Source organism: Tamandua tetradactyla, chromosome 14, assembly GCF_023851605.1.
Source record: "Tamandua tetradactyla isolate mTamTet1 chromosome 14, mTamTet1.pri, whole genome shotgun sequence".
Lineage (NCBI taxonomy): Eukaryota > Metazoa > Chordata > Mammalia > Pilosa > Myrmecophagidae > Tamandua > Tamandua tetradactyla.
The window spans coordinates 19,358,871-19,383,552 of NC_135340.1; the positions used below are offsets into that span (position 1 = coordinate 19,358,871).

General features: G+C 35.8%; 1 protein-coding gene and 1 pseudogene across 1 annotated transcript in view; both read left to right on the forward strand.

Moving 5' to 3' along the window:
* SNX6 (sorting nexin 6) overlaps positions 1-24,682 on the forward strand; it is a 73,981-nt gene that overhangs the window by 21,939 nt on the left and 27,360 nt on the right. Inside the window, exons 3-6 of the mRNA XM_077126970.1 lie at positions 10,768-10,872; positions 11,489-11,599; positions 14,249-14,370; positions 16,270-16,393. Of these exons, the coding sequence (XP_076983085.1) occupies positions 10,768-10,872; positions 11,489-11,599; positions 14,249-14,370; positions 16,270-16,393 (462 nt within the window). The remainder of the gene's footprint in view (positions 1-10,767; positions 10,873-11,488; positions 11,600-14,248; positions 14,371-16,269; positions 16,394-24,682) is intronic.
* Positions 19,511-24,678, forward strand: LOC143655657 (plasminogen receptor (KT) pseudogene; annotated as a pseudogene).

The following is a 24,682-nucleotide window of genomic DNA, read 5'->3' on the forward strand; positions in this document are numbered from 1 at the left end:
AAAATATTTACATGCCACAAAGACAGCAGAAGCTCACTAAGCATACCACAGTGCAGACAGATATAGCCCTGCCTAATGACCAAATTAAAACACCAGAGGAGACACAGATGTTGAAACAACTAGTCAAAATGTTCATACAACTCTACTTAATAAAATAAGTGGTATAGCAAATAACATAAAGAAGACCAAGAAGACAAGAGCAGGGCATAAAGAGAAATTTGAAAGAATAAATAGAAAAATAGCAGATATCACAGAGATTAAAGATTCTGTTGCCCAAATAAAAAACATACTAGAGGCACACAACATGAGATTTAAAGAAACAGAAGAAAGAATAAGTGATAGGACAGGAGAATTGATTTTGAAGACTCAAAATAGCAAATGGCAAAACAGACAGAAAGAAATTTAATTGGAACTCAGGGAAGTGATAGACAAAACAAAGCACACAAATATGAGTCATTGGTGTCCCAGAAGGAGAAGAGAGGAGTAAAGGGCTAGGAAAAGTAATTGAGGGTATAATGGGGGAAAACTTCCCAACCCTGATAAAGGATATAATACACAAGTTGAAGAAGCCCAATGAACTCCAAACAGAATAAATCCAAATAGGCCTTCCCCAAGGCACATACTAATCAGTCTGTCAGATGTTGAGGAGAAGCAGAAAATCGTGAAAGTGGCAAGAGAAAAACGATCTACCACATACAAGGGAAACCAAATAAGACTGAGTTCAGACTACTCAACCCTGGGGGCAAGAAGGCAATGGTATGATTTATTCAAGATCCTGAAAAAGAAAGACTTCCAGCCAGGAGATCTGTACCCAGCCAAATTTTCCTTCAAAATTGAGGTAGAACGTAAAGTTTTCAAAGACAAAGAAGAATTTGTCAGCAAGAGACTGGCCCTAAAAGGAGTTCTGCCAGCTGAAGAAAAAAGACAGGAGAGGGAGGTCTGGAGGAGGTCACAGAATTGAATAGTACCACTAAGGGTAATTAAAAGAATACAAAGAGAAGGAGGGAAAAGAATATATAGATCTGACAAAAAGATAAGATGATGAAATCAAGAAATGCCTTTTCATAATAACTTTGAATGCTAACGGACTAAACTTACCAATTAAAAGATAGACTGGCAGAATGTATTAAGAAACGTAATCCAGCTATATGCTGTTTACAGGCATAATTTACTTGTGCCTGTAAGTAGATTGAAAGTGAAAAGGTGGGAAAGAGTTTCCATACAAGGTGTAACCAAAAGAAAGCAGGAGTATCTATAGTAATATTGGACAAAATAGACTTGAAATGTCAAGACATCATAAGAGACAAAGAAGGACACTATATACTAATTAAAGGGTCGATTCACCGAGAAGATATAACAATCATAAATACTCATGCTCCCAATCCAGGAGCATTAAAGCACGTGAGACAGACATTGGTAAAACTGAAGGGAGCAATACATGTTTCAACAGTAATAGTAGAAGACTTCAATACACTATTCTCCTCTATAGATAGAACAGAAGATCAACAAGGAAATACAGAAGTTAAATAACTTCATAAATGAATTAGACCCAAGAGACATAGATAAGTCATTGCACCCCAAAGCACAAGGATATACATTCTTCTCTAGCGCTCATGGAACTTTGTCCAGGATAGATCATGTGCTGGGGCACAAAACAGGTCTTTATAAATTTAAAAACATTGAAATTATTCAAAGCACTTTCTCTGATCACAGTGGTATGAAACTGGATCTCAGTAACCACCAAAGAACGAAAACATTCACAAATATATGTTAATTAAATAACACACTCTTAAACAACCAGTGGGTCAAAGAAGAAATTGCTAGAGAAATCAGTAGCTATCTGGAGATGAATGAAAATGAGAATACAACTTATCAGAACTTATGGGATGTGGCAAAGGCTGTGCTGAGAGGGAAATTTATTGCCATAAAAGCCTATATTAAGGAACAAGAAAGAGAAAATCAAGGACATAACAGCAAGCCTGGAGGAACTTGAGAAAGAACAGCAAACTAACCCCAAAGCAAATAGGAGAAGAGAAATAAGAAAGATTGAAGCAGAGATAAATGAATGGGAGAACAATAGAAAGAATCACTAAAACCAAAAGTTGGTCCTTTGAGAAAATTGATAACATTGATGGGCCACTAGCAAGACTGACAAAGAAAAAAAGAGCATGCAAATAACCAAAATCAGGAATGAGAAGGGATGTGTTATCACACACTCTGTAGAAATAAAAGAAATCATAAGAGGATACTATGAACAACTATATGCCAACAACATAGACAACTTAGATGAAATGGACAAATTCCTGGGGACAAACAAGCTACCCTGACTCAGGAAGAAATAGAAGATTTCAACAAACCAGTCACAAGTAAAGAGATTCATCAGTCATCAAAAATCTTCCTACAGGGAGAAGGTGCCAAGATGGCAGCTTAGCAAGGTATGGAATTTAGTTCGTCCTCCAGAACAGCTACTAAAGAACTAGGAACAGTACAGAACACCTCCTGGGGCCGCATCAGTGACCAGACACACAGTGTACCCCAATCTGGACCAGGTGGACTGACTGAAAGCCCCCCCACCCCCGCTGCCAGAAGCATGAGATCCCCAAGCTGCGGTGGCTGGTGTCCCTTCCCCCGCAGGCCGCTTCCCAGAGGGGAAAAGGAAAGGGACTATACCAGCAGCAGGAGCTGAGTGCAACTAAGTTTCAAGTGTGGAATTAATTCACAAATTCTGACTACTAAAAAATAGGCCCCCAGCTCAGGTGAACCTGGTCAAAGTGGAGGTTGCTGATTTTTGCCCCAGAGTCAAGGGGGCAGGGCTAAGAGGAAAAGAAAAAGGAAACAGGTTTTTGTGGCTGTGTTTCTACAAAGGCTTGACTGCCTTTGGATACAGCGGCAGGGATTCTCAGGCTGCGAACTACTCCAGACATAGGTAGAAGAAAGCTTGTTTGAGAGCTTGTCTGGAGCCTGTGCCTTCCCCAGGGGAGGGGTGAGGCCAAACTCAGGTGAATCCTTCCCTCAAGGAATTCAGACCCCAGGACTTGGTAATTCGAAGCGATTCAAGCCAGCCTACAACCTCTCCTCTGTCTCCACCCCACCCCCAGCAGGGAGAGTCTGCCAAAGTTAAAGGTACCACATCATCTTATGCTGGTGGGACCTGCGGGCAGACAAGCGCCACATACTGGGCAGGATAAGAAAAACAGAGACTTCACAGGAAAGTCTTTGAACCTGCTGGGTCTCACCCTCAGGGAAAACTGATGCAGGTGACTCTTTCCTCCTAGCAAGAGTCCAGTTTCATCTGGGAAAATCTGGCTGGGGTCTATAATAACCTAAGTAGACCCTCCTAAGAGTGGGGGATGGGGGTGGGGAGGCACCATACAGGAAGGGCAAGAAACAAGAAAACAAGAACTGAAAAATTCTCCTCTGTTGAACAAAACCTAAGCTAGTGGTCCAGAATAAGCTGAACTGAACATCAAAGAACAGACAGACAGCAAATTCATCCAGCAAGAAAAACCTAGGTAAAAGAAATGAAAACAATCTCCAGAATAAACTAATTAAGATAATTTAATGCCTAGATGCCAGCAAAAAATAACAAATCACAGTAGGAAAATTGAAGATATGGCCCAGTCAAAGGAACAAACCAACAATTCAAATAAGATACAGGAGCTGAAACAATTCAAAATATACGAACAGATGGAAAACCTTATCAAAAACCAAATCAGTGAATTGAGGGACAATATAAAGAAGGCAAGGAATGAACAAAAAGAAGAAATCGAAAGTCTGAAAAAACAAATCACAGAACTTATGGGAATGAAAGGCACAGTAGAAGAGATGAAGAAACAATGGAAACCTACAATGTTAGATTTCAAGAGGCAGAAGATAGGATTAGTGAACTGGAGGACGGGACATCTGAAATCTGACAAGCAAATGAAAATATAGGGAAAAGAATGGAAAAATATGAGCAGGGACTCAGGGAATTGAAAGACAATATGAAGCGTACGAAAATACATGTTGTGGGTGTCCCAGGAGGAGAAGAGAAAGGAAAAGGAGAAGAAAAAACTAATGGAGAAAATTATTGAAAATTTCCCAACTCTTATGAAAGACTTAAAATTACAGACCCCCAAGTGCAGCGTTCCACATAGAAAATAGATCCGAATAGACATACTCCAAGGCAGTTACTAGTCAGAATGTCAGATGTCAAAGAGAAAGAGAGAATCTTGAAAGCAGCAAGAGAAAAGCAATCCGTCGCATACAAGGGAAGCCCAATAAGACTATGCGTAGATTTCTCAGAAGAAACTATGGAGGTGAGAAGACAGTGGGATGTTATATTTAAATTGCCGTCATGGTCAGGTTCATGTGTCAACTTGGCCAAGTGGTGGTACCATTTGTCTAGTTGGGCAAGTGTTGGCCTGTCTGATGGGATGAGGACATTTCATAGAATTAAATCATGATCATGTCAGCTGCATCTGCAGCTGATTCCATTTGTAATCAGCCAAAGGGAAATGTCTTCTGCAATGAGTAATGCTTAATCTGATCACTGGAAGCCTTTTAAGGAAGATTCAGAAGAGACAGGTTCTTCCTGCTTCGGGTAGCCTCTCCTGTGGAGTTCTTCCAGGCCCTCCATCGGAATCGTCAGCTTCCCAGCCTGCCCTGCAGATTTTGGACTCTGCGTTCCCATGGTCACGTGAGGCACTTTTATAAATTTTATATTTGCGAGTGTTCCCTGTTGATTTTGTTTCTCTTGCAGAGACCAACTCTGCAAGAAATACTTAAGGGAGCACTAGAGGCAGATACGAAAAAATAGGAGAGAGAGGTGTGGAGAAGAGTGTAGAAAGGAAGACTATCAGTAAAGGTAAAAAGAAGAAAAATTAGATGTGACATATAAAATCCAAATGGCAAAATGGTAGAAGAAAGTAATACCTGTACAGTAATAACGCTACATGTTAATGGATTAAACTCTCCAATCAAAAGACATAGACTGGCAGGATGGCTTTAAAAATAGGACCCATCTATATGCTGTCTACAGGAAACACATCTTAGACCCAAAGATAAACATAGGTTGAAAGTGAAAGGTTGGGAAAAGATATTTCATGCAAATAACAATCAGAAAAGAGCAGGAGTCACTATACTAATATCCAACAAATTAGACTTCAAATGTAAAACAGTTAAAAGCAACAAAGAAGGACACTATGTATTAATAAAAGGAACAATTCAACAAGAAGACATAACAATCATAAATATTTATGCACCAAGCCAGAATGCTCCAAAATACATGAGGCAAAATCTGAAAAGAGAATAGACAAATAGACACATCTACCATAGTAGTTGGAGAATTCAGTTCCCCACTCTCATCAATGGACAGAACATCTAGACCAGAGGATCAATAAAGAAACAGAATTTGAATAATACAATAAATGAACTAGACTTAACAGACATTTATAGAATATTACACCCCACAACAGCAAGATGCACCATTTTCTCAAGTGCTCATGGATCATTCTCAAGGATAGACTATATGCTGGGTCATAAAGCAAGATTCAGTAAATTCAGAAGGGTTGAAATCATGCAAAACACTTTCTCAGATCATAAAGGAATGAAGTTGGAAGTCAATAATAGGCAGAGTGCCAGAAAATTCACGAATAGGTGGAGGCTCAACAGCACACTCTTAAACAACCAGTGGGTTGAGGAAGAAATTACAAGAGAAATCAGTAAATATCTTGAGGCAAATGAAAATGAAAACAGAACATATCAAAACTTCTAGGATGCAGCAAAAACAGTGCTAAGAGGGAAATTTATTCCCCGACATGCCTATATCAAAAAAGAAGAAAGGGCAAAAATTGAGGAATTAATTGTCCACTTGGAAGAACTAGAGAAAGAACAGCAAACTAACCCCAGGGTAAGCAAAAGGAAAGAAATAATGACGATTAGAGCAGAAATAAATGAAATTGAGAACATGAAAACAATCAAGAAAATGAACAAAACCAGAAGTTGGTTCTATGAGAAAATCAGTAAGATTGATGGACCCTTAGCAAGATTGACAAAAGAAGAAGAGAGGAAGCAAATAAATAAGATAAGAAATGGAAGAGGAGACGTAACCACTGACCCCACAGAAATAAAGGCAGTAATGACAGGATACTATGAACAACTTTAGGCTCGTAATTATGACAATGTATATGAAATGGACAACTTTCTAGAAAGGCATGAACAGCCAACATTGACTTGAGAAGAAATAGATGACCTCACAACAAAACAATCACAAGAAATTGAATCAGTCATTAAGAAGCTCCAGGACCAGATGGCTTCACGTGTGAATTCTACCAAACATTCCAGAAAGAATTAGTGCCAGTCCTGCTCAAACTCTTCAAAAAAATTGAAGAGGAGGGAAAGCCACCTAACTCATTCTACGAAGGCAACATCACCTTCATACCAAAGCCAGACAAAGATATTACAAAAAAAGAAAACTACAGGCCAATCTCTCTAAGGAATTTAGATGCAAAAATTCTCAGCAAAATTCTAGCAAATCAAATCCAGCAGCACATTAAAAGAATTATATACCATGACCAAGTAGGAGTCATCCCAGGTATGCAAGGATGGTTCAACATAAGAAAATCAATTAATGTAATGCACCATATCAACAAATCAAAGCAGAAAAACCACATGATCATCTCGATTGATGCAGAAAAGGCATTTAACAAAATTCAGCATCCTTTCTGTTGAAAACACTTCAAAGGATAGAAATAGAAGGGAACTTCTTCAAAACGATAAAGGGAATATGTGAAAAACCCACAGCTAACATCATCCTCAACAGGGAAAAAATGAAACTTTCCCCCATGATCAGGAACAAGAAAAGGATACCCACTATCACCACTGTTATTCGACATTGTGTTGGAAATTCTAGCCAGAGCAATTAGACAAGAAAAAGAAATACAAGGTATAAGAATTGGAAAGAAAGAAGTAAAACTCTCACTGTTTGCAGATGATATGATACTATATGTTGAAAACCCCGAAAAAACCCACAGCCAAACTACTAGAGCTAATAAATGAGTACAGCAAAGTGGCAAGTTACAACAAGATCAACAGTCAGAAATCTGTAGTGTTTCTATACAGTAGTAATGAACAATCTGAGGGGGAAATCAAGAAAAGAATTCCATTTACAACTGCAACCAAAAGAATAAAATATTTAGGAAAAAATTTAAAAGACAAAAGACTTATACAAAGAAAACTGCAGGAAATTGTTAAAAGACATCACAGAAGACCTAAATAGATGGAAGGCCATACCATGTTTATGGATTGAAAGACTGAATATAATTAAGATGTCACTTCTACCAGAATTGATATACAGAGTCAGTGCAATACCAATTAAAATTCCAAAAACTTTTCAGAAATAGAAAAATCAATAACCAAATTTATCTGGAAGGGTGGGGTGTCCCGAATAGCTAAAAATATCCTGAGGTAAAAAAATGAAGTGGAAGTCTCACACTACCTGACTTTAAGGTGTATTGTGAAGCTACAGTGGTCAAAACAGCATGGTACTGGTGTAAAGATGGATATACTGACCAATGGAATCAAATAGAGTGTTCAGATATAGATCCTCTCATCTGTGGACAATTGATCTTTGATAAAGTGGTCAAGCCAACTCACCTGGGACAGAACAGTCTTTTCAATAAATGGTGCCTAGAGAACTGGATATCCGTATGCAAAAGAATGGAAAAGGATCCATATCTCATACTCTATACAAAAATTAACTCAAAATGGATCAAAGACCTAAGCAATGGATCTAAGACCATAAAACTGTTAGAAGAAAATCTAGAGAAATATCTTATAAATCTTATACTAGGAGGCGATTTCCTAGACTTTACACCCAAAGCATGAGCATTGAAGAAAGAAAGAAAGAAATGGGAACCCCTCATAATTAAACACTTTTGCACGTCAAAGAACCTCATCAAGAAAGTAAAAAGACAGCCTACCAAGTAGGAGACAATATTTGGAAACAATTTATCAGTAGAGGTCTAGTGTCCAGAACTTATAAAGAGATTGTTCAGCTCAACAACAAAAAGACAGGCAGCCTAATTACAAAATGTGCAAAAGGCTTGAACAGACGTTTCTGAGAAGAGGAAATACAAAGGGTGAAAAGGCACAGGAAAAGATGCTCAACCTCTCTGCCCATTAGAGAAATGCAAATCAGAACCACAGTGAGATATCATCTCACACCCACCAGAATGGCCATTATCAATAAAACAGAAAATGACAAGTGCTGTAGAGGATGTGGAGAAAGGCACACTTATCCACTGTTGTGGGAATGTCAGATGGTACAACCGCTGTGGAAGGCAGTTTGGCGGTTCCTCAAAAAGCTAAATATAGAATTGCCATATGGCTCGGCAGTACCATTGCTAGGTATCTACTCAGAGGACATGAGGGCAAGGACACAAATGAACATTTGCACAGCATTGTTTACAGCAGCACTATTTACAGTTGCCAAGAGATGGAAACAGCCAAAATGTCCATCAAAAGACAAGTGGCTAAACAAACTGTGGTATATACATATAATGGAATATTATGCAGCTGTAATAATGAATAAAGTTATGAAGTATGTAACAACATGGATGGACCTTAAGAACATTATGCTGAATGAGATTATTCAGAAACAAAAGAACAAATACTTTATGGTCTCAGTGATATGAACTAACATTAGTGAATGAACTTGGAGAAATTCATTGGTAACAGAGAACATCAGGAGATAGAAATAGGGTAAGATATTGGCTAATTGGAGCTGAAGGGATACAGATGTGCAACAGGACTGAATGTAAAAGCTCAGAAGTGGATAGCACAATACTACCTAACTGTAACACAATTATGTTAAAACATTGAATGGAGCTGAAGGTGAGAATGATAGAGGGGGGAGGGCTGGGGGCACAAATGAGATCAGACAAAGATAGATGATAAAGACTGAGATGGTATAATCTAGAAATCCCTAGAGTGTATAATGATAGTGACTAAATTTACAAATTTTAAAAATGTTTTTGCATGAGGAAGAACAAAGGAATGTCATTACTGTAGGCTATTGAAAATAGATAGTAATTAATATTTAAAAATTTTAACTTATGTGTGAGACTAAAGCAAAAAATGTTTATTTGGTACAAAATTTATATTTTGACTAGTGCATTTCCTAATATAACTTATGTAGACAGCTTAATTGAACACCATAAGTACATGGAACCTTGAGTTGGGCATGAGATTTTGTTGGTTTGTCCAGAGTGAAGCCCTGATAAATCCCAGAGTGATTTGAATGGTGAATAAAACGGTATTTGCAAATTCCCCTTTAGGGAACGGTGAGAAAGGGGGAAAATTCAACTTCTCCAAGTTGAATTCTTGATATTCTCACAATCAGTGGGGACAACCAAAGCAATAGACTGAGCCCCCAGTCTTGTGGTTTGTTCACATGAAAGTTAACCCCACAAAGGTCAAGCCTACTTAAAATTAGGCCTTAGAGTCACCCCCAAGAGAACCTCTTTTGTTGCTCAGGTATGGCCTCTCTCTCCAGCCAACACAACAAGCAAACCCATCACCCTCCCCCTGTCTACATGGGACATGACTCCCAGGGCTGTGGAACTTCCTGGCAATGTGGGACAGAAATCCTAGAATAAGCTGACACTCAGCATCAAGGGATTGAGAAAACCTTATTAACCCAAAGGTGGAAGAGCGAAATAAGACAAAATAAGGTGTCAATGACTGAGAGATTCCAAACAGAGTCGAGACGTTATCCTGGAGGTTATTCTAAACACATTAAATAGATATCACCTTGTTAGTCAAGATGTAATGGAGAGGTTGGAGGGAACTGCCTGAAAACATAGAGCTATGTTCCTGTAGCCATGTTTCTTGAAGACGATTGTATAATGAACAATAAAAAAAGTTTAAAGAATATATAATTGAAAAAATGAAATTAAAAAATGCATAATTGCTATCCTAAGAGTATCAACAATTTTGCCTCTAGCAAAATTTTTCATTTACACTGTAATTCAAATTTGGAAGTCCAACCCAATGCTGATGACTAGGTGAGAGTCCTGAAATAAGTCCTGGATCTTACAACTAGAGTATTTGAAACAGGCTAGTTAATTAGGCTTTACATATTTCCTGTCTTTGAAGCCAGCTAAGACATTGTCTTTTAGTCTATTTGATTCTTTTGTAAATCTCTAAAGTACCCAAAATGTTACAGGATTCATTGTTTAAAGGGGAAGACAAATGAATGAAATGTAAGAATTGTAAGTAGAATTTTGGTAAGAATTGTAATGGAAGCATTAAATGTACTAGTTGTTCAAATGTATTTTAGTTAATAGAGTAAAATGTGAAAGTTAATTCATATCACAAGAGTTACTTGAGTATTTATTACATGTTAACGTTTTTCTTAGCATTTTTTTCTTGTTCTTAAAGGTAGACACGTACCTTAATTTTAGAACACTTGAACTTTAATGGACCGTCTTCGTGAATAACAGTTTGCTTTTTGGGTGAAGCTATGATGAGTTAATCATAGTTAACTCAGTGACTTATGAAAAGCAAAGTATAGTTGAACAGCATAAAACAAGTATTAAATAGATGCTAGCTTTCCCCAAAACATATATGTAGACTAAATGAACTTGGAATAGTTTCTTTAGATTTAAAATTATTATATTTTTGTTTTGTTTTCTCTTTTGCATTGTTTTACTATCTGGACAAAAAATGAAATGATTAAAAAGCACAAAGAATTTTCATTAAGATATTGGATTTTTTTTTTTTAAGCTTAAAGCAATAAATGTAGATCTTCAAAGTGATGCTGCTCTGCAAGTGGACATTTCTGATGCTCTTAGTGAGAGGGATAAAGTAAAATTCACTGTTCACACAAAGGTAAATGTGATTTTGTATTCTGGAATATTTTATCCACTTACTGTGCTAATATTAACATGTGATAGTGTGTTGTCTGAAACTTTGATTTTGAGCATAGAGACTATATTTTAATTTATACTTTAATGCTATGTTAACAAGAAAATTGTAAGGAAATGTACTTTTTTAAGGTTAGCATTTTAAGAATTAATCATAGAATCCTGACATAATATTAATTCAGTTTTCCTTAGAGTTTTTTTAATATCTTTGATCATTTTCAGTTTTGTTATATTCAATTAATCATACTACTGTCTTACGAACTATTGTCCAGTTTAGATTTCAGTTCTAAGACATTTTCAGATTACAAATCTATTTTCCTTTGCTTAGTTAAGTTTAATATGTATCAACAGAATAACTTTAAATTATGCTTAGCAGTACAAAATATTAAGAGCCTGTTAACTTATTTTCTCAATGATTTCAGGAAATTTTTGTTAGAGCATTTCACGATTTTCATACTAAAGCTTAAAGGCACTAATGTCTTTCATATGGAGACTAATTTTAAGGATAAGTTATAAAATGTGTATTAAAAGCTGTAGTATAATTTTTCATTTTTGTTCAAGAGAATCACTTATGTTTGCAGAGTTCATTGCCAAATTTTAAACAAAATGAATTTTCTGTTGTTCGACAACATGAGGAATTTATCTGGCTTCACGATTCCTTCATTGAAAATGAAGACTATGCAGGTTACATTGTAAGTATTGAGGTTCCATTTTAATCCCATTTTCCAGGAGTGTTTTAGATACTTTTTTTTTTTTTTAGCATGCCACACTGTGTTTTTGTATTTTAAAGTGTGACACTTTCATGGAAGTTCTAATTGTTCACTACACAGCGTTTAGAAATCAACAAAATTCAAAGAAGAAAATGAAAATCATTTACCATTGCTCTTAATATTGATATTTACTTTCAAATCCAATTATTTTCTCTTAGGCATAGCTAATTATTTTTATGTATAATCATTCCTCTACAGAACATTTATTATGCTTATTTTTTAAATTAACTAACACAACATTTAGAAATCATTCCATGCTTTATTAACATGTTGAAATTTTGTTTAGCATTTTCAGTGAACTGATAGATTTTTTAATTGCTAATTACAAGGTTATCTAATTTAAACATGCACCAGGTGTTGTAATCAAGAATAGATGGTTATCCTGCCTCAGTTGTTGACCACATTAAGATTTCTGAAATTTAGTTTCACTTGATTTTTAAAAATCATCCTCCTGATTCTGTCTCCTTTTCTATCATTTGCTGCTTTTCTTTCTACAACTCTGATTTTCGTGGACCACAACATGCGTTCATTTCTTCCCGTTCTGTTTTCACCTTTTTTTCCTACTTTCTTGTCTGATGGTACTTTCATGGTATGTTTTCCCTCCATAGACTGAATACTGCTCAAAGACCAAGACCTTGTCTTATTTACATGTCATGCGTGGCATATAGTGGATGCTTTATGAATGTGTGCTGAACAATACTTGATGCTTTCTTCCCTATTACTTTCCTTAGTGTAACCCTTTTCTTATGGTCATTCTTACTTTAACTTTTCCCTACTTATCCTTTCTTCTTTTTATCTCACTTGCTGTTTTTTTTTCTTACTTTTTAAAAGGAAAATTTATGAAGTTGCAAGTTTACAGTTCTAAGACCGTGAAAATGTCCAAATTAAGCACCAACAAGAGGGGTTTACCATCACTCAAGAAAGGCCAATGAAATTCAGGGTTTCTCTCTCACCTGGAAGGGTACAAGGTGCTAGCTTTCTCTCCCAACTTCTTGTTTCATGAAGCTCCCCCAGAAGCATTTTCCTTCTTCATCTCCAAAGGTCTCTGGCTGTGTGGGCTCTAGAACTTTTTCCAAAATGGTTCTCTCTTAAAGAGCTCCAGTAAGCACACAGTTGCTCTCTATTTTCATTTGTTTTCTCCTTTGCAGTTGTTATAGGCCTTTCCTCCTGAGATAAATCTTTTTCTTATACCTTTCTCTTGAATGATATGTCTAGATCTTACTTACTCCCTTATTATGGGTAAATAGAATGAGGTTAGTCGTTAATCTGTGTCTTTTTTCCTATTGAGGCAATTTTTTCTGCTTCTGATTGACTCTTCCAGTCTAGGACCCTTATTAACATACCTTACTGGATTGCATTGTTAGTATTCATTCATTTAAAAAAATACATAATAGCATAAAACTACTCTGAATTCATTAATTTTTTTAAATATACTTATATTTAATCATACCATTTGTATCTTTTGAAAAATGTTACACTTATTTGCTAGGCATATTCTTTTAAGCTATTGTCAGAGTTTAGTACACATATGAATTTGAGGGCTCTAGATTATCACATAGAATTCTACAGCTTGAAGTTTGGGAATTACTGTTTTCAGTTTTATTTTATTGTTTTTCTTTATCGTTTTTATTTTGGGAATTACTATTTTAATACCAAAAAGTTATACTATGCTCTGTTTCTTTCTTGTGTGAAGGACCTCAGCAGTCTTAATAATGTCTAGGACTAGTCAGATTCTCTAGTCATAGTTAAGGTATTCCTGAGGTTTAGTTCATACATGTCTTTAGTTCCTGATGGCTTTAGTTCTCCCAGACATAGTCTTCTGTAACAGCAGTAGTACAGCTGCTGCAAGAAAGGAAATAGTCCCTTAAAATTAATGGTTTGTTCCATGTAGTAGAGCAACTTCCCAGAAACCTACAACCTCCAGATGGGTCCCTGGTCCAGGTAAATCCTGAAACCTAGCCCAGTATCTCCAGAACATCAGATAGTTCCTTCTCCCTACCCTATAATAGCGACAGAACCTTTCAGTATGAAAAATTTAAAATGGCCATAGCCCAGACACACCTAAAGAGAAGGATGTAAAGATCAAAGGTGTTGGTGGAATTATACAGAGAAGACAGAATTTAACAAATGAATATGAATGCTGAATCATTAAATTGTACTCTTTTAATCTTCACTGTTTTAGAACAGCTAGAAGGTAAAATCTAAAATTGTGGAATTGTAACCCATGTCAAACTCTGAAATATGTTCTACAACTAATTGTGGTGCTGTGCTTTGAAATGTATAGCTTTTTTGTATATATGTTATATTTCAAAAAAAAAAAGGAAAAAAGTTGATTGTGATGATAAAAAAATTATTTAAGCCTTCAAGCTTCCTATATTCTGAAACAACTAGAAGGCAAAAACTGTGAGGATGGTATGGTAGTCTCTGACAAACTCTGAAGTCCTGTAACTATTTGTTGAAGAGTGCTTTGAAAACTATTGCTTTTTTATTTCTTTCCTTCATATACATGTATACTATACAATAAAGAAAGTTAAAAAAAAAAAAAAAATTAATGGTCTGGTGCTGTTACAGATCCCACCAGCACCACCAAGACCTGATTTTGATGCTTCAAGGGAAAAACTACAGAAGCTTGGAGAAGGAGAAGGGTCGATGACAAAGGAAGAATTCACAAAGATGAAACAGGAACTGGAAGCGTATGTGATTCTGTTGTTGCTTTTGTTCATTGTCATTGTATTAAAGCCTTTGTGTGAGTGTGTGTTCTCTCTGATATCCCATCCTTTTAATCATTTCACCATCCTGACCTTTTTTGAACGACACAGGTTTAAGCCACATAACTAGTGTTAATGATCATGATCAGAGCCTACAGGAAAATTATAGAATAATTTTCTGAATCATAAAATTCTTTAAATTATTATTTTAATTAGACTTTGAAAGTTGAAAACAGGGCATCCAAAAATTTACAGAACAATATAGAAGGGGAAATAAAACTTTTTAACAAAGAATGTAAATTATGTTTTCTTTTTTTCTTTATTTACAAAGCCTTAGTTATTATCAATCTAGTTCTCCTTTTTAACATGTGCGTACTACTAAAACTTCTGTTTCTCATACAAGTATGCACTGAGCAACTCTTTGCATATATTCTGTGTTCTTAAAAAATATGTACATTATGTGCCTGTGTAATTCCCCCCCCCCCCCCCCCCCCCCGCTTATGGTTTCTGGCCAGAGGGGAAAGAATAGGAACCAGATAACTGTAGAATAATTTTTAAATGTTTAAAATTAAATGATTATTAATTTCATATATTCTAGAAGTGTATTAAATCCTTGAAAAAATTGTGGTTTTACATTTCATTTTTAACATATTTGGGTGAAAAACAATTTTTCCCCTTTTATTAAACATTTGAAGCAGTTTTAGATTTGTTCTATGTTGTTTATCTGTATTTTGAGATTGTACAAGGAAATCATTTTCCTTGCCCTATCATCTCCATCACTCCTTTCTGGTCATTTCTCCCCTTCATGCAGTTCCTTTTCTCTCCTTCCACTTTCAGTTTTCAACTGCATATTCATACTACTACTAGACTCCTATTCAGAATTCTAAACTCTCTTGAAAAGATAAATTAGCAAAATAGGTTTTGGCAAAGTCTGAGATGACAGATATTTAAGAATTCTATCAGAGCTTGTATACAAGCAGTAGTCTGATAGAAGACAGATACATGCTTATAGATTATAAGTCTGAAAACTGGAAATTAGTGGGGCACATTAATATTGAAGAATCTGTGATTTTCCAGTGGCCCTGATCATGATTCTTTTGTGGTCTGGTTAGGGGTTGGATAACAGAGAACCTTGGGTTTATTCTACTGCTACCTCCATCCTCTGCATCCTTCTTTTTTGTCTTCACTGAATGACTACCCTCACAGAGATCAAACTTCTCCCAACCTTGGTGCTGCTGGTTTGCTGGTATGTAAAACTTAATCCTCCTTGCACATAGTTGAAGCAAGAGTATTGAGCCTTTTCCTTAAGTGTTTCTTTTTTCAAACTGACATGTATTACTATTTGGTCACTGTAATTCATTGATGATGTATTAAAATAATTTAAACACAGTTCTTCAACATAGTGGCAAAAATTAGCCTCCGTGATATGTTTCTTACTTGTGTGTTTGGGTCATTATATTACAGTAATGTTGAAAATGTGCTTGGGGTAGTTTTGGTTTTGATATTTTTTGTGCCAAGTGTTTAGAAGCAGTAATTATCTTAAAATTGAATCACTAAGGTTGGATCAAATAGTTTTTCTTTGGAGCTGAAAACACACAGCCCCATAGTTACCTTTATCATCTACTTGCATAATAAGAAAGGTTTCTAAAACGTAAAGATATTAACACTTAAATATAATACTGTTAACTAGTATGAAGTCTTTTCAGAGCTGGATTGTATATATATTTCATTAACAGTTCAATCCAAACCTTTTTTTACATTAATTTTTGTATCTCTAATTTTGCATTGGGAATAATCCAGGGAGTATTTGCTGAAAAGTTTTATAGCAAATAATTTTCTAGTTGATACATATTTTTCACCTTTAATTTTGTGTGTTGTTTCTAGTGAATATTTGGCAATATTCAAGAAGACAGTTGCAATGCATGAAGTATTCCTGTGCCGTGTGGCAGCACATCCAATTTTAAGAAAAGATTTAAATTTCCATGTCTTCTTGGAATATAATCAAGATGTGAGTATTAAATTGAATCAATTAAGCAGTAATCAAGCCCTCTTATTTTTAGAGTCATTGGCAAAGACAGAAATAGTTGAACATGTATGAAGGCCTTTTTAGAGTGCTCTTATTTTTCAGGGCAATTTAAAATGATACTTTTTCAGTAGTGATACGGTTATCAGTAGAACTTGAGTACATTGAAGAAACATTGGTAGATCATGTTACTACGTAAGGAGGGATTGTTTGCCATCCTGAATTATGAACTTCTCAAAAAATAAAGTTACCAGATTGAGTGTTTCTTTGAACTTGAGTATGGAGTATTCTGAACCTTGTAGAGAATTCCAGGGAGGTGCTTGAGCTAAAGAATTTCAGATTACTTTTGGGCAGATTTTTGTCTCTTGATGGGTTTAACTGACCTTCAGTCCTTTTTGCTTCTAATTTTGCTTCTATCTTCCCTCCCTACCTGAAAAGTCTGTTATAGTACAAGAAGAGACATTGAGGTGGTTGAGCTTGAAAGATTTCTCATTCATAGTGATGACAAAAAATTTTTCTGGTGGAGGGTGATAATAGATCTTAAGACCTATACTTAAATGACAAGATTAACCAATAATTTTAGAGGGAAACAAATACAGCATAGTACTTGCTTACTAAGATCAAAGAGCACTGTGTATATAAATTTGCCTTTCTGGTTTGATTTTGATAGATATGACAATAAAAATGTCTTACATCTAATGGAGGAAATAAATTGTTTATAAAACAGAGTACAAAGTAATTCAAGATCATAGAAATTTAGAACTTTAAGCATGGATCCTTTCACAAACATCAATATGGTATGTGGTACTGGAATGTGGTAGTTTATAATTAGGAATTGTGAAAAATATTGGGTGTGTCATGAATTATAAGAGGCTGAAAAATCAAGTATATATGTGACACCTGAGACTCAGAGTCAGAGCTCTGAAGCTATGAAAGTCAGTAGTACTCCATACAGGAACTGTTTAAAAGGTTGAAAAAGTAATCAGACATCAAGAAGAGATAGGAATGAAGTTGATCTGAATAGGACTAAGGTATAACAGAAGACTAGCTAAAGGAAGATAATATCATATCTTAAAACTTCAACTTCTGTGTAAGACTAAAGGGAGAGATGTTTGTATGGTGCAAAATTTATATTTTGGGTAGTGCATTTCCTAATTTAACTTGTATGGGTCAGTTTAGTTGGACACCATAAGTATAGAGGGAGTCTTGAATAGGGCATGAGATTTCATTGGTTTGTCCAGGTTGGTGTAATGTCCCGATAAATTCCAGAGTGAATAAAGAAGTATTTGCAGGGTCCCCTTAGGGGAATGGGGAGAAAGAAGGAAAGATTCAAACTTCCCCATTTGGGGAATTTCTGATACTCTCACAAGCAGTGGAGACAATCAAATCGATAGGCTGAGTTCTCAATCTTGGGTTCAGCCCCTATGAAACATATTCCTGCAAAGGATAGGCTAAGTCTCCTTAAAATTAGGCCTAAGAATCACCCCCAGTGTTCTAGTTTGCTAGCTGTCAGAATGTAAAGTACCAGAAATGGAATGGCTTTTAAAAAGGAGAACTTAATAATGATTTAATTTAATAACTTTACAGTTCTAAGGCCATGAAAATGTCCCAATTAAAGCAAGTCTATAAAAATGTCCAAATTAAAATACCAACAAGAGGTTACCTTCACTCAAGAAAGGCCAATGGAGTTCAGGGTTTCTCTCTCAACTGGAAAGGCACATGGTGAATGGGTGACATGTGCTGACTGCCTCTCCAAGTCTCTTGCTTCATAAAGCTCCCTTGGGTGTGTTCTTCATCTCCAAAGGTTGGTGGCTGGTCGACTCTGCATCATGACTCTCTCCAAAATGCTTCCTCTTTTAAAGGATTCCAGTAAACTAATCAAGACCCACATGGAATGGGTGGAGTCATATCTCCCTCTATTCAAAAGTTAATGCCCACAGTTGGGTAGAGTCACATCTCCATGGGAACAGTCAAAAAACTCCCATCCAGCAATATTGAATGAGAATTAAAGGATATGCTTTTCTGGGGTCCACCACACATTGAAACTGGCATACCGAGAGAATCTCTTTTGTTGCTCAGATGTGGCCTCTCTCTCTAAGCCAATATGACAGTGAACCCACTGCCCTCCCCACCCCCACCCCACGTGGGACATTACTCCTAGAGGTATAAATGTCCCTGACAGCGTGGGACAGAAATCCGGGGTGGAGCTGGGGCCTGCAATCAAAGTATTGAGAAAACCTTCTTCACCAAAAGGGGCAAGAGCGAAATGAGAAAAAGTGTCAGTGGCTGAGAGATTTCAAATGGAGTTGAGAGGTTGATCCTGGAGGTTATTCTTATGTATTATGTAGATATCCCCTTTTTAGTTTATGGTGTATTGGAGTGGCTGGAGGGAGGTACCTGAAACTGTAAAGCTGGTTAGAGTAGCCTCGTTTCTTTCTTTTTTTAGTTCTTTGGTTTTTTATTTGATAGATTTTTTTTTTATTTTTAATTTTTGTCAAACCTTAACAAACGTACAAACATTCTTGACATACAAACATTCGGTACATGGTGTACAATTAATGGCTTACAGTATCGCATAGTTTTGTGTTCATCACCATGATCATTTTTTTTTCATATTCATCATCATGATCATTTCTTAGAACATTTGCATCAATTCAGAAAAAGAAATAAAAAGACAACAGAAAAAGAAATAAAACGAAAACAGAAAAAAAAAACCATACCATACCCCTTACCCCCCTCCCTTTCATTGATCACTAGCGTTTCAAACTAAATTTATTTTAACATTTGTTCCCCCTGTTATTTATTTTTATTCCATGTTTCTACTTATCTGTTGACGAGGTGAATAAAAAGGAGCATCAGACACAAGGTTTTCACAATCACACAGTCAGTCACATTGTGAAAAGTAGCCTTGTTTCTTGAAGATGATTGTATGAAGCGACGTTTACAATGTGACTTTGTGATTGTGAAAACCTGTGTCTGATGCTCCCTTTATCTATGGTATGGACAGATAAGTAAAAAATATGGATAAAAAATAAATACTAGGGGGAACAAAGGTTAAAATATATTGGGTATATGAAAATACTAGTGGTCATAGAGAGGTGGGGGTAAGGGGTATTGTATATGTGAGTTTTTTCTTATTTCTTTTTCTTTCTTTTTCTGGAATGATATAAATGTTCTAAAAAAATGATTATGGTATAATGAATATACAACTATGTGATGATATTGTGAGCCATTGATTGTATACCATGTATATAGATTGTATGTTAAGAATGTTTTGTTTGGAGCCGCGGGCCTGGAGGCAGCGGTCAAGATCGCCGTGTCCCCTCGCTTCCGTCACCCTCTGCCCAGTCAAGATGGGTTTTATATTTTCAAAATCTATGAATGAAAACTTGAAAACTCAACAGGAGTTCATGCTTATGAATTCACGACTTCAGCTGGAAAGGCAGCTAATGATGCAGAATGAAATGAGGGAAAGACAAATGGGCATGCAAATTGCTTGGTCTCGGGAATTCCTCAGATATTTTGGGACTTTCTTTGGCATGGCAGCCATCTCTTTAACAGCTGGAGCAGTGAAAAAGAAGCCAGCCCTCCTCTTCCCTATTGCCCCTTTAGGCTTTATCCTCACTTACCAGTATGACTTGGGCTATGGAACCCTTCTACAAAGAATGAAAGGTGAAGCAGAGAATATATTGGAAACAGAAAAGAGTAAGTTGCAGCTAGCTGCCAAGAGGAATGATCACTTTTGAAAGCCTTGAAAAAGCCAGAAGGGAACAGAGTAAATTCTTCATAGACAAATGAAATCACATTTACCCACGGAATCTCAAAGCACTAAATTGTTGACTTGAATCATGGTTTCTACAATTTTTTAAATGCACAAGATTTTGATACAACAGATTTTATTTTGAAATAGTAGAGGGTGAGTTCTGTTAAACTATTTAAAAATAAAATTTGTAACATTTAATATAAAACCATGAAGGTACTCTAAATACTTTTGAGAGTTCCTCTGTATGCTTGTGTATTACAAATATCTAAATTTAAAATTAATAAATTATATTTTGAAATCCTAGGGGAAAAAAAGAATGTTTTGTTTGTATGTTGTTTTAGCAATAAAAATATTTTAAAAAAAGAAGCTGAAAATGATTCATGAGTAGAATTGCTAAAGAACGTATGGAAAGAATTGCTACATAGCTGCTAATGTATCATTATTTTCTTAACTTTATAAATTTGGTTTTTTGCTGGGCTTTATTTATGGCCTGGGCTAAAAGCTTAATAATAATTTGATAAAGCAGCATAGGTATGAAGTGATGCATGGTTATATCACTAGAGGGCCACTCTAGCTAGAGTAGCTTTACTCTCCAAGCACTCTAATCCATTGCCACAGTACCTAGTACTGTCTGAAATAATATATCTGTATTTTTGAAATTTGTTTTTACATTCATTATCTGACTCATTCCACTAAAATGTAAATTCTACGAAAGCAAGAGCTTTAAGTTTTCACTGCTGTGTCCCTACTCTTTTAGCATAGTGCCTGGCAAATAGTTCAGTAAATATTTGTGGAATTAATAAGGAAAGAATATTAAATGGTTAGTTCAGCCTTATAAATAGCTTTAGAAATATCTTAAGATTTCATCATTTTTCTCCTACCAAAGTAGATTTATTTCTTCCTCACAAACAAAAATATGCTTAATAATGATAAAGATGATGATGCATTAGAATAACTCCTTTTTAAAAAATTTTTATTGACAAGTCTTCACACACATACAGTCCATACTTCACACATATACAGTCCATATGTGGTGTACAATCAGTGGCTCACAATATCATCACATAGTTGTGTATTCATCACCATGATCATTTTTAGAACATTTGCTGTCACTCCAGAAAAATAAATAAATAAATAAAAAGAAAAAGCTTGTACATACCACATCCCTTACCCTTCTCTCTCATTGATCACTAGTGTTTCAATCTACCCAATTAATTTTACCCCTTATTTATTTATTTATTATCCATATTTTTTTACTCATTTGTCCATACCCTGGATAAAAGCATCAGACGAGGTTTTCACAATCACACAGTCACATTATAAAAGTTTTATCATTGTGCAGTCATCTTCAAGAATCAAAGCTACTGAAACATAGCTCATCAGTATCAGGTGCTTCCCTCCAGCTACTCCAATACACCATAACCTAAAAAGGGATAGCTATATAATGCATATGAATAACCTCCAGGATAATCTCTTGACTCTGTCTGAAATCTCTCAGTCACTGAAACTATTTTGTTTCATTTCTCTCTTCTCCTTTTGGTCAAGAAGCCTTTCTCAATCCCTTGATGCTGAGTCTAGGCTCATCCCAGGAGTTCTGTCCCATGCTGCCAGGGATATTTACACATGTGGGAATCATGTCCCGCATAGAAGGGAGAGCAGTGAATTCACCCACAGATTTAGCTGAGAGAGAGAGAGAGAGGACCACATCTGAGCAACAAAAGAGGTTCTCTAAGGGTGACTTATAGGCATAATTTTAGGTAGGCTTAGCCTATCCTTTGCAGAAATAAATTTCATAGGGGCACACCTGAAGATCGAAGGCTTGACCTATTGATTTGGTTGTTTCCACTGCTTTCAAGAATATCAGAAATTTTCCAAATGCAGAAGTTGAGTATTTCCTCCTTTCTCCCCAGTCCCCCAAGGGGACTTGCATAATTTCTTTATTTACGGCTCAAATTACTCTGGGATATATCAGGGCATCACACTAACTTGGACAAAACAAGAGATGTCACACCCTATTCAAGATTCCATGTGTTTATGGTGTTCAATTGAACTGACATACAAGTTAAATTAGGTAATGTACTACCCAAAATATAAATTTTGCACCAGCTAAACATTTCTCCCTTTGGTCTCACACAAAAGTTGAAGTTTTAAAGTATGGATAATATCATCCTTTACCCTGTATCTACCCCAGTCCTATCCTGATCTACCCCAATCCTATCCAGATCAGCTTCATTTATATCTTTCATCGAAGTCTGATCCCCTTTTCAACGTTTTAAACAAACAGTAACCCTTTTAATGGTGTTTTGGAGAAAGCCTAAAACAATGATATGGACTGGAAAATATTTTGCAAGTGTTCTTTATATAATTAACGTGAATTTTGTTAACACATTATAGAAGATTATAGACTCACAATTTAAATTTCAGTCTTGTTTCTAATGCTGTTTATTCAAATCTTTACCCATTTCATTGCTGGAAAAGAAATTTTTATATGCCACTGCATTGGCTAGGTTTCCAGAGGGGATGGAACAGAAAAGCTGTTGAAGTAGAGCTAGGTTGCCTTAGTGTCTAAAAAGGCCATGTGAGCATATGGGTGGCCTAGAAAAGCTTGTTCTGGCACTTAGTTGTATGAGAAATGGTCATTGCTGTAATGAGTCATTGTCTTTACTATTACTTTACTTATGTAGTTGTGTACTTTCTCCATTTCAGTAGGATGCAATCCAAGTCTGTTAGGCGTGTTTAACACCCCAGTGTCCATTCAGTTGCTTCCTACATCAGTGGCCTCATTCAGGACATTGTCATCACCCTGAACTACTTTACTTCTGAGTTCTTTTATGGCCTCCAGTACAGCCTTCTATCCTTATAGCTTTCTTCTTCCTTATTCCTATTCAGTATGGAATAGCAGTGCTGAAAACAGGCATCCTTACCCGTTCCTGATCTTAAGTTAAAAGGTTTGTCTTACACCATTGGGTATAATGTTAGCCATGAGTTTTTCATAGCTGCCCTTTATCAGGTTGAGGAAATTTTGTTCTGTTCCTAGTTAGTTGATTGTTTTTATCTTGAAAAATGTTGGATTTTGCCAAATGCTTTTTCTGTGTCTTTCGAGATGATCATGTGTTTTTTGTCTTTTATTCTATTAATATGGTATATTACTTTGTACCTTTCCATTCTAAGTTATTTTTCTAGGTTTGCATTATCCCATGTTCTTTGGGTCTGTAGAATCTCTTCTGATTGTCAACTTCTTCCCCTTTTCCTATAACCTATAAACATTATGTTTCTCCTATCTTGATAAAATCCTTCTCCTACCTTAGTTTACCTCAGACTACTTGCCATTCTTTCTCCTTTTCTTCCTATCCAAACAAAAACTCATTCATTTCCATTTCCTTTCCTCATTCTCTACATTCAACTTGAAGTCTGGATTCCTCCCTCAGTCATTTAATATCAACTGTTTACTAAAACCATTTATACCACACTGTCATTCTTCTATTTGTTTCTAAGTCCAAATGACACTTTTCTGTCATTTTGTTTGACTTTCTCTGGAATTTGACACATTGACCTCTGTTTCCTTCTGAAATTCTTTATTTAGCTTTGTGGCACCATTCTTTCCTGAGTTTTTTTCCTTAACTCTCTGGCTACTTCTCAATTTCTTGCATAGGATTTTTTCCCAAATACTCTGGTCAGATGGAAGAACCATGAATCAGGGATAGGGAACCGTAGGAGAAGAAATTTGGACATTAATTATAATGAAAAATGTTTTAGACTCAAATGAGGTTAGCAGAGTGGTCTATGTAAGGATATAATATAGACAGTTGCAAATAAGGTTCAGTAAAGAGTTTAGGAATAGTGATAAGAGATTTCTGAATCATTCACATAAAGGATGGATATTGAAGCTACAACAGTAGATCAGGAAATTACATGGGATATTTCTTCACAGTCACCCTCATGTAGCAAGTGATAGGAACCAAAATGTCGGGTGCCTTTCAGTTTGCCCTTGGATAGAACCAAATATGCTATTCAAAGTCACTTTTGTGTTCCTTATACTATAAAATGTCGACCCCAAAAACAGGACAAGAGATGGTATTTAGTGAGATCAGAGTGAGGAATTTGCAGAACATATTTTCATAGTTTTCAGAAGTTTTATAGAATCATTTGATATTTTATTGTACCCCAAAAGAGTTTCACATGTTTAAAGGAACTTCTGAATTACACTTTTAGTTGTCTCTCTGTTGTATAATGGAGTTTCAGAAAAGTATGGTGAGAGCACTACTTGCAACAGAATTATCAGTGTGCTTGTAAAAATTGAGATATTTAGGCCTTCTGTGGATCAACTGATTGTGAATCTTTGGGACTGAGACCTGGGTATGTATATTATTAACATACTCCTCTTTTTATACTCTGTGAAAATCACTGATATACATGATTTATTGCCACTTTATTAAGTTTAAAAACTGGAATTCTTTTGAGGTTGCCATTTTGATGATAACTTATAACCTAAAAGAAAATGTCAAGTTAAA